Source organism: Delphinapterus leucas, chromosome 8, assembly GCF_059928025.1.
Source record: "Delphinapterus leucas isolate spDelLeu-1000000601 "Yukka" chromosome 8, BTC_Dleu_Yukka2, whole genome shotgun sequence".
Lineage (NCBI taxonomy): Eukaryota > Metazoa > Chordata > Mammalia > Artiodactyla > Monodontidae > Delphinapterus > Delphinapterus leucas.
In genome coordinates, this window is record NC_143136.1 from 69,936,248 (window position 1) to 69,951,272 (window position 15,025).

Genomic DNA, 15,025 nt, shown 5'->3' on the forward strand with positions numbered 1-15,025 from the left:
GATTAGCACAATCTTCTTTATGGAGAGTGACATAAGTATTTCCTAAAACGACTGGTATCACTGAATCCTTCAATTCAGGAAATGGCTTATCTCTTTGGAAGTGTCTTTTTGAAGGGGTAAACGCTGTTTTTCCCCGAGTTCATTTACATGTGATGAATTCAATAAATACCTAGCTCACTTATCCCAGAATTGAATCTTGACCTGTCTTCAGGTACTACTTTCACAGAATATGAAAGAGAGCTTTCGTATTCACTATAAAATAGGAGAAGACTTCAGACAACAGCTCCCTGCCTCGCTTCATTTTAAGCAACTTGGCTATAGTCAGCGTCTAGCGGCAGAACTTAGTACTGGGACAGGGTAATCTAACACCTAGTTTCAGTTCTTTCTACTCTAACATAACGTCAACAAGCCTCTATAGTAATCCACACATACGAAATTCTTCAGTAGAGTGTATAACAACACATTCCAGTACTCATATTGGTGTGTTCTTACATTTATATCTTACCTATAGTGCCCCTCCAATGGGAGTTGTACTGTGCCCTCATCTTCCATAGCCAGCATACTTTGTTCTTCCTGGCAGGATAAATGTAAAATATACAAAGTGAACCTGATGAGTCTCCACTTTACATTAAAGAAGAAACAGAGATTAATGGTTCACTCTCTCATTAACCTCAGAACCTTCCACTTTGTTTGCATTTATTAATGCTAGCACAGGTCTTTTCAATAAAGCATCAGCTACCGAGAACATAAGTAATTAATGAGTCTTATACCACAAAGTAATTTAAATGCTAACAATAACCTCCCTCATGTCACTCAATGTAAAACATGGTTATTTTCCAAGAAGATTTTTTTTAAAATAATCTAAATCTTACAAGGACAAACATATGGGTAATGTAATCGTTTTCATTGTTGAAATTACATTCCCAGAATGCTCTGTTAGAAAGGAATGAGAGATGTATTTAGGGCAGTGGTTTTCAAACTTTAGTTTATATCAGAATCACCTGGAGGGGTTATTAAAAATACAGATTACTGGGCCGCACCTCCAGAGTCTGATTCTGTCGGTTTGGAGCAGGGCCTAACAAGTTTCCAGGTGATGCTGATTTTGCTGGTCCGAAGACAGTACTTTGAGACTTGGAAATAGACAGTAGAAGATATCTTTCTCTATGGACCAAAACACAGGAGTGCTTTTTGTTTTAGGCCTCAGATTTCTTCTTACAATGACAATATTCCACCCTCCCCCAAAGGATGGTAATGCTTCATACATTCATTTCTTCATATATAATGTTTTAAGAGTATATCTTTGGGATGAAGATAATCTTATGTAGCACTGAAATGTCCTGGTTTAGTTTTCAATAATGTTATAGTTAACCTTTTTCCATGTACCAAAAAATAAACATAGTTATCTCCAGATTATAGCTCCTGTTTAATGCATTTATTTTCAAGTAGGTTAATTAGGAATATTCAAGTTTAGAGGACTATTTGGGGCCATTTAAAAATGTTAGAATTATTGGCTCTAATTCCAGAACTGGAATTTTAAGTTGTGTAGAGATGAAGGGCTAGGTGACTTTCCTGACCAAATGGGAACTGAGGACAGAAAACAGGGAAGGCCCTGGAGCCTCATTGCTTTCTCTCTTTCAATAACTTAGCAGTAGCTTGGCTGGTCTAAATCAGGTTCCAGAAACACATGACCTTTGGCTGATGTCATTATTCCTGGCATGCAAGACTGTTCCTAGGGTCCTCAACTTGCATGCTGCCTAGTCTAAAGAACCATTGCCATATTTCTTGTTACTGAAAGAAACAGTGTTTTCTACAGTCTCTTCAGCTAACCTAAGAATATATAACGTAATGTGTGGGCAGGTCTCGTTTTTACTCTTGTAGGGCTCTCCCTACACATCCGACCTGTGACTAAGGCAGGCGCCCCTCTGCTGGGACCTTAGCCATGCTGCATACAGAACATCTATGCTCAGCCTATGCTGTGAATAATGGAGAGGCCAGGGGACTGTATGAGATCTGCTACTTCTCTGCTTATAAACTACACGCCCCGCCCAAACACAGTGTTATATTTATACTCTGCAGTGCTATGGGCATGTGTCTGTTACCCCTTTGCATTACAGGAATTCATTCTATTCTCTTTCCCTGTTACTTTTCAAGGAAAATTTTTCTTTTAAGACCTCTCAGATGTACATTATTTCTTATGTATTATGCCTATTCCCCATGTTATTTGGAGATACCATTAGTACTAATTCATGGTGAGTAGACAGTATCATTGGTTTGAAATTAAGCATTTGAGCAGAACTAATCTGTAGTCTAAAATGATGCATGCCTTGCAAATGGGTTAGTCTCTATATATGGAAATAATACATGTGCCATATTAATTTATATGCACATCATTGAGGCCATGGGCAGAACATATGTATCCTTTCAGGAAGAAAAGGTTATCTTAATGCACATGGAAGAACATAAAGAGAAAATACTCAGCAACCCCAAACGTTATTTAAGTAAAACCAAATACAAACAAAATGTAATTCTTTCCTTGGTTGTCCACTGAAAGGTAAGCTTGGTATGTAGTATCTTTTCTGACCAACTTGGAATAAAATGTCAAGAAGTCAGGTAGAAAAGGTTTAATAAAGAGTAAAATTCAAAAAAAGCTGAAGAGAAGAATGGTGCCATCAGTGCTTAGGTTACCTGGCAGCAGAAAACTAAGGCTCGAGATTCAATCTAACAGCAAAAAATTGGACCAAAGCTTTAGGAACAATTTTGGTTTTTTCCTCAGATGATTTTCCACTTTTCTCTCAAATTGCTTTCAATAATTATTTTGCACTCTGTGGCTTGTTAGCATGTGTGGGCTTTATACTAGTCATAATTCTATCCAAACAAAAACTCATCACCTCTAAAGATAGCATTTCCAAGCCATGCTTATCTGAAGAGAAGGGTGGCAGAGCAGCCGCTGCCTTCAGTGCCAGAAGGAAGCTGGGTGGGCCCCAGAGCTCGGGGATAGAGGGCCGGCTGCATCCTAGGCAGCACTGTGAGGAAGCCAAAAATTGAGACTTTCTGGGGAGGAGCAGTCAAACCAGGCACCAGCCGTCATGACAATCACAACCTAGTTTATCTCAATCATACAGGAAAAGAGAGAGAAAGCAAAAAAGCTTACTGGGTATCCTTCACTTTATAAGTCTGAAGTATCCTAAAATGAGTTCCATTCAGCATTTCATTTACACAGTGTCCATCAAAAAATATGCTGAGCTCTACAACATGGAGGTTTTACAAAGGATGATGATCAAAATTCACCCAAGAGCACCTGAGGGGTTTTGCCAATTTGACTAGAGGAATGTCCATATTCTGATTTGAACACCGTCTTTTAATTGAGAGGGCCAAAGCATTGTTCGGATACTAAATAAGTGAAGGACAGTTAATGCTATATCCAGTAAAAGGCAGAAAAATAGAGGCTTAAGAACGAATCTATTCAATAGCACTCAAATATTTACTGAGCATGTATTATGTGCTAGGCACACAGTGAACAAAAAGAATAATCCAGGAGCTATTCATGAATCCATTCAGCAAATACGTATTAAGCATGATCTTCAAGACAGGTAATCTGCTAGGTACTGGGTATACAACAATGAAAAGAAAGCCATAAACCCTACTCTCAGAAGATGAGAAGGATAGGACCAGAGGCAGTGGTATCTGGGCCAGTCTTATCTGATCAGTTTGGTAATAGAAAGGAAGAAATTTAGGTGGGAAGAAACAATATGGGTCAAGGATAAAAGGTAGGAATAAATAGGACATGTTTGCACGACAATGAACAACTAGCCTGGCTGGGGCCAAAGGCCTGTGCTGAGTAGAAAAGGAAAATAAAATCAGGGTTAAATCGTGGTGTGTTTTGATGAATAAGATCTTATATATAAAGTTACATCATGAATCTGAATTATAGTTTGTGATAGTGTAAAAGATACAATTCATATATTATGATACCTAACAAATGCTCTACCTAGTGAAATAGGTAACATCTGTTACTGTATCCATTTCTCATGTAAAGTCTGTATCTATGTAGGAGCCCTCAAATAGCTCAAAGTACAAACAACAGCAGCACAGAGCCAATGTTCATAAAGATGTCTATCGTATTAGATAGAGAAAACATTCAGCAGTTTTAGAATTCATAGATCTTAAAAAACGGAAGGGACTTCAGAAATCAAGTTTAACCCCTTTATTTTACCCAAGAAGACAACAGGGCCTACAGAACCTAAGAAGTGTTTGATCATTTCCTTCCCCAATTACTAATAGAATAGATAATGCTACAAGCATCACACATACACACACACACACACACACACACACACACATACACACTTATAATAATTTGTAAACCATAAAATTTTATATTTATAAGAGGTATTCCTTAAAATTTCCAATATGTAGAAGAGCCAATACATACAACAACTCACTTTAACAATGAAAACTGAAAAAAAATAGGGAGGAGGAGTAGTCTATACAGAATTCATGGATGCAACATGTTTTTTCATCAGAATATTTGATTCAGTTTCTCTAATTGACTTATCTAAATTATTATAAAATACAATAATTCTTGGATTTAGAAGACTATATTCTGGTGATGTAAAGTCTGTGGGTTTAGGAAAGGTCTTGCCTTAAATTTTAGCACACCTCAGAATCACCTGGAGGTCTTGTTAACACAGAATCTGGCCCTATCTCCAGAGTTTTGACTCAGTAGGTTTAGAATTCAGATTGTAACAAGTTGACAGGTGTTGGCTGATAAAGCAGAGGTCATGGGACTACACTTTGAAAACCACTGCTTGAGGAAGAAGAATATGCTTGCCTTGCTCTAAGATTCAATTAGAAATAACATTTGCCTGTGCAATAATTAGGCCATGCTTCCCAAATCCACAACCAATTCTGATCTTTCTGAGCAGTAAGACACGCTCTCTAATTTGTTTAATTGCACTTGTTTTTAGATTGCTTTTCCATCTTCTTGGCCTTGCTCATGAGACTGCTTCATACAGATCACAAGTCCCACTCGCCCCCCCTCCTTTTTTTCCCTACAGCATATATGTTAGAGTGAACCTCCCACAAACCAAGAGGTGTCAATATCATGATCACTGCACAGAGTTGAATTTCCAGGATTTATCTAACGTTAACCTCCTTCTCCCTCACCGAGGAGCAAACATTCTGCTGGGGCTTACTGCTTTAACAGCAGCCCTTTTGTCAAATGTGTACAATGTCCTAGAGAATACTGAAGTAGGAAGGAAAGCGTGTTGGTACTCTGAGCACATTTGGACATCCAGAATTTGATTCTGCAGTCTTCCCTTTACACAGAGCAATGTGCAAAATGTCAGGGTTCCAATATTCATTTCTATCCTGATTATAATCCTTTCTTTCTAAAAACTGAAGCATATGCATATGCATATGCATGAAGTACATGAAAATTTGGAACAGAAGCTCTGCGACCTTGGACTGGCCTGTGTAGCTATTTATTCTGCTTAACTCATTATTGAATTTTAAGGTCAAACTAATGTTTTCTCAGTGCCATAAGACCAGAAGTGGGCTACTGATAGTGAAACCTTGGATGATAAAGGTACAAGCTTGTAACTATCATCAAAAGGACAAGAGGTGAGACTATTTTAAATTCAAGTCTCAGGGAGCTGAGACATTTCTGCTCTTTACCATCTTTCCAGATCACAATCAAAGTTATGCAATTAATTTGAGTAATTGCAGAAATGCAACACTTTTTGGAGAACTTGTTCATTTACCATGTTAATGTACAATCTCTTGGAAGACTGAGCCTTGGTTTAAGATGCCAAGTAAGAAGATCACATCCTTCAGTGGAGTCCATAGCCTCAAGCAAATGGAATACCGAGATCTGGGTGACCAAGTAGAAATTCAACCAGAATTCAAGTTTTAGTGTAATCCTTCTTAAATCTTCCTACTCTCTATACTGATCATATTCTTATAATACTAATTCCAAGTTAGAAAGTTAATATCTTTAATTTAACTTTTCTCTCTCCACTTCTCAGATGGAGAATTATCTTTCTTTGCACTGGTCAGAACTATATTTTAATGTTCAATTATGGATTATTTCTTGACTGTATTATTTGTTTACTTGTTTCTTTCCATGTACTGAGGATCACATTAAAGTATCATCATATTAATCTATTTGAGAATTTAAAGGTCTGTAAACCTGCCTGATTAATGTATTACAAGGCATTTTCCCTTACTTTTTCTCATACTCCGAACCGAAGGATACAGCTGTAACTTTGCCTCAATAAATCTTTAATCTCTTTTTGAATCCTTTTAGAAAACTTGAGTTCTAGGAATTTTAGTAATATATAATTACTTCTAAAATCTTTATAACAATCAGAAAACAGTCAACACCCCATTGGCGTACAATGGGTTTATAATATAAAAAGGTTAGAAGCTCATTACATAGCATCTCTGCCTATCTGAAGTTAATAAATTCCAAAATGGACATATGGCACACATACATATAAGTACCATACATATGTAGCTATGTGAATGGTTCTGGGCAATGGAAACGGCAGATTCTAATACATTTATGATTACTGTCAAATTTGTTCTCTCCTATTTCACAGACATATAAAGGAAGAATCTGAAATTTTCTTTGAATGAAAAAAGGGAAGAATATTAAGCATAATATATTATATATACATATTATTTTTCTTTTTACAAAGTTTTAGAAGGGCAAGAATGTTCCACGGTATGGATATGGCCTAAGGAGAATGCTGTAAAAGGAATGATTGTATGCCTGGGGGTGTTGCTAGCTTATTCCTACAGAATTAGTCGAGATATTTGACAGGAAGTCAAAGCAGGAAAATAAAGCAAAATTACATTTGTAAGTTACTGCATCAGAATACTTAACATTCTCATTATCAGAAAGACTATGCGAAAGCTTGTGGTCAATGAGTTTTGTATTCAAAGTTGTCTTCCTTGGAATTTAAACCTTCTTAGAAATTGTTTTCAACCTGAATAAATTTTAATTATGTCAAGCATGGATACTTTAAGGCTTTAGTGTTTCTATATTCTTGTGTCTATTTATTTACATTTATCTTACACCAAATTCTGTCATATTCTTCTTGAACAGTACCTGAGGATGAGAGCAAACCTTTACTAAAGCCCTAAAAACAAACAGAAATTATCCAAATATCTTAGTTAAAGCACTATTAAAAAAAAACCTCTCATACTTAAATGAGAATATATCAACTTGGAAAAATAGTTAAAGCACTATTTTTTTAAAATTCTCATACTTAAGAATATATCAAACTTACAAAAATAAAGAAACATGATAACTTTATAATGACATTTTTAACATTATATAAGTATTGCTAGAAGTATGATACTAAGTATGACTTCTACAACATTTGGGAAAATTGAAATAGTCATATAGAATTAAGATACATCATTACGATCAATCTTTAAATGTGGAATCCGTCGTCGGTAATAGGACAACATGGAAAAGTGAAGAAATGCCAGACAGTCACATATTATGTAGACTTATCTGTAATCCATTAGACTCTGTGGCCTAATTTGGACTCATCTAATGGCTAAGTAAAACCTAAGACCATTGAAATGTTTGCAAACAAATTCCCCAAAGGAAAGAGGAATATACCTATGGTTTGAGAAAATACACCACAGGTAGGAAACTGAATACATTTACTGACTGCCGTATAGGAGAAGAAAAAATGGAAAGAATAATGCGTAAGTCTCACCAAGTATTTTCTTTCATATTTATTTCCAGTTACATGAAAATTTTATTCTTATATTTTACAATCTATGGACCCGATCATTCTGCTAAATGATGAACTTGTCATTTTTTTCATTTTTACTCTTTTTAGTTTTTACATACTTTAAAAATATTATGATTACTAGCCTTCAAAATAGACCCAGGCTTATACATGAATTTAAATAAGTCATAAAACTTAAAACCAATTGTTTTAACATATGAAACAGAATAGGATAAATCAGCAGTCTGTGAAAGTAATTAAATACCCAAAGTTTCTCTAACAACATTTACTCAAAGCACTTTGAAAGCAAATCAGATCAACGTGTTTTCCTCTTAAGCATTTCATCTATTTCAAGAATAACTAATTTAATCTTTTAATTAGAATTAGAATCTTTTTATTAGAACTTTGCTCCCTAGGAAAATACCAACAGTAATAATGTCTTTTTTTTTTCTTCTCACATATTCAACCAAAAAGCAATCATTGCATGACTATAATTTGGAAACATTTAAGCATCAATAAGTTTCTGAAATCCTGAAGGGAGGAATCAGAAAAATAAACTTTGCAGTTATAAGGATAGTGAAGGACAAAGTATTTGCATATTTCATTAGGGTTTGGTTTACTCATGTAAGATTTGTCCTCTCTCTGTTCAAGTTCCAGCTTGATGATTTTAAACATCAGTCTTCCAAAATAGTCCACCTGTGTTTGTTAGTAGTCACTATCTAAAGCTAAACACAAAAATTTAGCTTTGCAAAGAGCTATTACTGTGCAAGTGTTCCTTTTTCTTTTCTTTATAAGGTACTGATTTTGCTCTGACTTACTTCTTTTTCAGCATCTTCTAGTTTCTTTTTCTTACTCTCAGGCATTAAATCATCCAACCAGCTGAGTTCCCGTTTGGTAAACAGCAAGTCCATCAACTTTCTTACAAATACCAGAGCTAACACCTGAAGTAAATAATAAAGCAGTTTAAAACAGGGAAAAAATATAAATGGAAGGTTTAGATTTGTTTGTTTTTTGGTACAAACAAGTCAACTTCAATTAGGGCTGACATTAAAGTGAAATCTGAAGATATGTGCATATAAAAGATATTGAGTGTACTTTTGCTTCCTTCACTTCCTTTTCTTGCCACATCTCCAGAATAATGGCTATCATTTTACCCATTATACAAGTCATTTAAAGAAGCAATGAAAAAGACTATATATTTGACTGTTTCCTTAAATACACATAGTTAATAGTTTACATTATTTTAAATGAACATTAAACCATTACTACCTATGCTGATGATATTTTAAATTACTTATAGTAATTCAAATTCACTTTATTTTTGAAGTATTTGAAACTGGTTTAAAATAGTTAATAAAATTTGATTTTATATACTCCAATAAAGATGTTAAAAAATTTAATTTCAAAAATCCCCTTACATTTTCAAATTTGCTAGTATATCTGTAAAGTTAAAATTTGAAAGTTTACGTCTTCCACCCAACTTCAATTAATTCAAACTACTGCTAATATTCAGAATGATAGAGATGAAGCTAGTATGAATCACTGAACTTCATATATAATCTGACACCCAATCTTAGTTACTAGTTTTAGTGGCTAAAGTTTATACCAAGATTTCCAAAAATTGTTCAAAATTATTCTATTGATCCAGTTTGTTCATGGATTTTCAAAGACAGCAGAAAATCAGAGGAGGAGAAAAAGAGCTGAGTTAGAAGTTTCATACCATCATGGGAAAGACAATAGCAGCTCTTGAAACTTTTATTATCCACAAAAGGCCAAGGCAACTCATCTGAATAACTGTGAAGAGATGGACTTTTCGAAGTGGTACATGCCTTAGATATATAAAATCTGGTTGATGTTTTGCAGGCATCCAGAAGAGCTTTATTCTATCGAAGAACTAGAAGATAAACAGACTAAATTGCTTTTTACAGACAGCAATAGAAGTAGGACAAGTAAATGTATAATATGGTCCAATATATGGTAGATCACACTTAAGTTGACATCAGGACAATACTATTGTTAAGCGTACACTGTGAAATAATACAGTTTCAGCTTTATAATACCCCACATTTTCTTGAATATGGACACATGTTATAATTTAAAAGAGTTTAATAACATTAAAGCCAATGCTAAATGTTGCTCCCTCAGAGAGTATAGCCTTGAAAGAAAACATTATCGTCACCCTCTTCATCATCACATCACAATTTCTTCTTTTACCTGCCCCTTAAGCACTAGGGTTTCCTGGACTCTTCTTTCCTGAATAGCTCATCCGTACCCATTGTTTCAACTTTCACGTACTTGCTAAAGACTCTCAGACCTCAACTCTACTTCAGCTCTGTCTGTCTTGAGCTCTCGACCCATATCCAGCTTCTGAGTAGGATGTTCTGACCTCCTTAGTTTGACTCTGCTGTTTTGGCCTTGCCACTTGGATCCCCAACAAGGTTTTTGTGCTGTTTCTAAAAATACAAACATCTTGGCCATAAAGATTTAACCTAGATGAATTATTGTTAATAAAGTATTTTTCAGAGCAAATTTTAACTCCGTTTAATTTCTTGATCAAATGTGATCTTCAATCACATTTTACTTATTAACAAACTGTACCGCATGTTAGCTTTATTTTATGTGGATCATTTTGTTTAATTTTTCTCAAAAAATTCTCAAATTTTGCAGTTTTCAATATTTCCAACAAGAAGCGATGATTTAGAAAATGACAGTTTCAATCAGTCAGTTCTATATCATACCATTTCTACAGGAATATCTCCTATGCATTTTAAGAGTAATATTAGATTTAGTCCTTAGCTACTTTATATAAGAAAATTGTAAGCAATTCTCATCAAATATTCCAAAATTATTCTAATATGCCAAGGAACAAATGCCCATGAAGTCAAGTAAGTGTTAGTGGCAAAACATCATGTTTGTCCAATAAAGATGTTAAAAAAAAAAAATCATGTTTTACCAAAGCCTCCTCATATCCCAAATTCAACATAAACCCATCTTTCCTTCTGTGTGCCCTGTGTGCAGCATGACCTTCCCTCAGGCATCTAAACCAGAATCATATATAGTTCAGCTCATCCACTGTTCATTTATTCATTCATATTCATTTATACATTCCAAAAAAATTGTTGAAAACCTTCTATGCAGAGTACTAAGTGCTGAATTAGTTTCTGGTTTATCCCTCTCTATATTGTCCACAAATATTTCACTGGGTCTTTTTATTTCTACCTCCTAAATATCTCTTAAAATTACATGTCATTAAATAAATAAAACTCTGTGCGGTGGAGGTGGCAATAGGGAAGAAATAAAGTAAAATCCTTGGGGTTATAACCGAATGTTTCAATTTCTATAGAACTAATTTTTCCCAGCCACCATTTCTCCATTTGTGAAGTTATGTTATTGCATAAATGTACTTCAGTGTGTGAGTGCTTCACTTGTTATTGCTTAAATGGCACATTTGCTTTACTTTGGATTCCTGAAGTGCTGGAGTGAATATAAATGTGGTTATATATCAGAGTACAGAAACAGCATTCATGAGAACACTAATGTGTTTTATCTGCCATGTTGCACAGTGAGAAGCCTAGATAAGTTTCTTAATATTACTGAACAGGTAACACATAGAGCCCTCCAACAAACAGGGTAACAAATTGACATGCTTCTTGAACGGTTGATATTCAGCACATTTTTAATTATTATTACTCAAGTAATGATAATCATGCTAAACGTATTCTGAGTTTTGCATTTGCCTTTGATCTTGTCCTAATATCAGTATCCCGTTTCCCCATCCAGTTAACCACAAAATACCAAATAGGAATTTCAACTCCCTGAGTTTTGGGCTTACTTAAATTTTCACTAACTCTGTTTCTCAGTGTGAAACCCTATTTGCTGTTTCATTGGTGCTATTTAGAACTCATTGTACTTTTCTCATGGGCCTTTGATAATGTTTTCCTCAATTTTCATTTGCAAGATTCACACCCCAAATAATTCCAAAATTTGACATTCTTGTTTAGTTCCAAACTTCACGGGTATAAAATCATGTGAGTGGAATTAGGGGGAAAAACCTGTTGCAGCCTATCAAAATGATTTTACTTTGTTTCTTAAACTTCTGCTGCTGTATTGATGTGAGCCCGAGGCCTAAGAATAAATACTTTTCACTTACGGTTGAAATCAGTACTCATGGAACCTCTGCCAAAGGCAAAAAAAAACTAAAAAAACCCAGCAAAACAAATAAACAAAACCTTTTCAATACTCTTCCCTATCTGCCTTACAGAACCAATTCTTTTAAAATATACTTTTCATACATGAAGTTACAGCTGAGCAAATTAAATGTAGTTTGAGTAAAATTAAATGCATAACACTTCTCAACCATCTCCTTCTCCCAAGTTAATTTTACCCAGTGGCAGGATGAACAGAGTCATGCTATCTACTTTGGGTGTTCAGTGATCTTACAATAACTTCATATTAAAGTTTTGCCTCAGTTCTGACATTCAGTAGTATCCTAAGGCTAAAGTGGTTTTCCTTCTCCCAAAGGCAGAAGCTGGTTAGTTGTTTATTCAGGAAAAGAGTTCCTGTGCCGCCTGTCCCTCAGTGTTGAGAGTTTAGCTAAGCTATTCCATAGTGTTGCTGCCTTATCATCCATTTTGTTTGATCAAGCAGCCTGAGGTGACCTTAAACTGCCCTAACCCCTCATGCAAGTGTACGCCTTAGACAGCTGCCTGTAGAGTCGCAAATAGATATAAGTTCCTGATGTAGCTTCTCCAACGGCCCTTGTGATCAGCAGCCTCCCCTGCCCCCCACTGCCTTCTCCTTATACACCCCTTAGATAAGACTCCCACAAAGCTTACCAAAACCCTGCTCTTTCGATTTGAAGAGTCCAATTCGGCCTTAGCCCAGGAACCCCAAAGCACTCCACCCACTGACCCTAATAAAAGCATGTGTCCCAAGTCCTGTCTCCCTCTCTCTGTCTTCACTTTGTCTGGACCTCCCCATGCGGCCCCTCAAGGCCAGGTACTTCCTGTGTAGACCTGTGAGTGATAAACTTCTCTATTTCAGCTTCTCTTGTGGTCTGTTGTTGAACCGCAGTTCACCATGCAGCACCCTGTGCTCCACTTAAAAAGTGTTAATTTGACAAATTCATAGCACTTATTCAGATGACTTTTCCTCTGTAGGTCTCTGAATGGCAGTGAGTCTGGCTTGTCAAAGAAAACGTGGTACTTTATATTGACTTTTAGCCAACAAAAACAAACTATACTTTACAATAAATAATCCTCAAAAGTAGTCTCTTTTTCAAGAAAATTTAAGTGTTTTGGAACAATAATGTTGTTATAAAACAAGATGATTCAAAGGCAAATTTAAGTCGAAACCTGTGTTAGTTCCCTAGTGCTGCTGTGACAAATTACAACTTGGTGGCTTAAACAATAGAAATTTAGAGTGTTGGTGGGCCACGCTCCCTCTGAAGGCAGTAGGGAAGAAAATTTCCTTGCCTCTTCCAGCTTCTGTTGGTTCCTGATGTACCTTGGCTTGTGGTGGCAAAACTCCAATCTCTGCCTCCACCTTTATGTGGCTTTCTTCCCTATGTCTCTCTGTGTCCTCTCCTCTCCTCTTCTTATAAGGACCCCAGTCATTGGATTTAGGGTTCACCCTAAATCCAGGGTGAGCTCATTTTGAAATCCATAACTAATTACATCTGCAAAGACTCTATTTCCAAATAAGGTCACATTCTGAGATTCCAGGTGGATATGAATGGGGGAAAGAGGCACTATTCAACCCACTACAGTAACATAAACAGGAATAATTTGTCAACAGCCTCCATAAAAATTTAGAATAATCTTGTGGTACTTTTGAAATGTGTCCACAAATTCTTTGGTATTATTCTCTTCAAGAGATGGATTCTAATTTCCCTCCCTGTGCGTGCAAACTGGACACAATGACTTGCTTCTAACAAATAGAAGAAAAGTGGAAGTGACCGTGCGTGACTTTGGAGATTGTCAATAGGCACAGTGACTTTGCCCTCATTCTCTCTCGTATTGTTCACTGGGATGGAAGTTAGCTTCTCTAGTGTGAGGACATTTAAGTGTCTGATGGAGAGGCCTCCTACCAATAGCCAGAGAGGAACTAATGTCTCTTGCCCTCAGCTATATGATAAGCCATCTTGGACATACACCTTCTAGTCCTATTCAAGCCTTCAAATGACTGCAGCTCTTGTCCACATCTTGATAGCAACCACGTGAGACATCTTGAGCCAGAATCACCCAGCTAATAAGTTCCCAAATTCATGACCCACAGAAACTGTGAGATAATAAATGTTTACTGTTTTAAGCCACTAAGTTTTATAGCAATTTGTAATGTAGCAATGGGAAATTAATACAAAAACTATATTTATTTAGCCAATACTTAAACAATTAATAAGGTTTTCCTTAATTTACAAAATAATTCTATAAAGACAATTGTAATAACAACAGGAAAACAAACATAAAAGGAAAAAATATCACCCAGGAGCTCATTACCTTAATAAATTGTCTTTATTTCTCTACCTTCCTTCTTAATCCACCCACACTCACAGTTTTATAAACGTATCATAGCTACAACTCATTTTTCCACTTTTTCACTTTGCATTTCACTTTGTCATAAGCATCTTTACTGTGTTATTTTTATAGTCATCATATTTATCAATTTTAAACTAATGTTCCTTAGATAACTTAATTATTTTACTGCTGTTGAATAATTGGGTTGTTTCCAATATTTTGATAATATGTGTTACAAGGAACATCTTTGTGCAAAATTTTTTTTCTGTTTTCTTAGATAGGTGTCCACATACATGGTCACAGTATCAAAGATTAAAAGTATTTGGATATATTTTTAAATGTACTGCTATCTTTTTCTAAAAGGATTATAAAGTCCAAACCTTTTACAGTTTTAATATACTCATAGTAAACAAAAGTACGCTCAGATTATGAACCAGTTTGAAGAAATTTAATTGTAGTCTGAAAGCTGCTCCTCAGATAATGGCATTTTTTTAGCTACCACATGACTTAGCATCAACAGACCTTAAGATAAGTCATCACAGATGTGCTTGTATTACTGTAATTTACCTGAATTCCTTTTAGCGATGAAGCACCCATATAAAGGAACACTCCATATAGCACTGGCATAGGAATAAACTGTAAAAGAACAATTAGAAAAAAGGCACAAGTTATTTTCAAATACAATGTGGTCAATATATTCTGCATTTCCAAAGAAAAACACAGAAAAATAAATAAATATTTTAGAAGCAGTATAGGGCA

At 35.4% G+C, this 15,025-nt stretch overlaps 1 protein-coding gene across 2 annotated transcripts in view; it reads right to left on the minus strand.

The window, feature by feature from the left end:
- Positions 1–15,025, minus strand: part of SLC4A10 (solute carrier family 4 member 10) — a 225,578-nt gene that overhangs the window by 10,704 nt on the left and 199,849 nt on the right. For both annotated transcript variants that reach the window (XM_022569866.2, XM_022569877.3), the window contains 4 exons: positions 14,834–14,902; positions 9,472–9,645; positions 8,570–8,692; positions 506–573 (listed from right to left, as the gene is read on the minus strand). In XM_022569866.2, the coding sequence (XP_022425574.1) occupies positions 506–573; positions 8,570–8,692; positions 9,472–9,645; positions 14,834–14,902 (434 nt within the window). The remainder of the gene's footprint in view (positions 1–505; positions 574–8,569; positions 8,693–9,471; positions 9,646–14,833; positions 14,903–15,025) is intronic.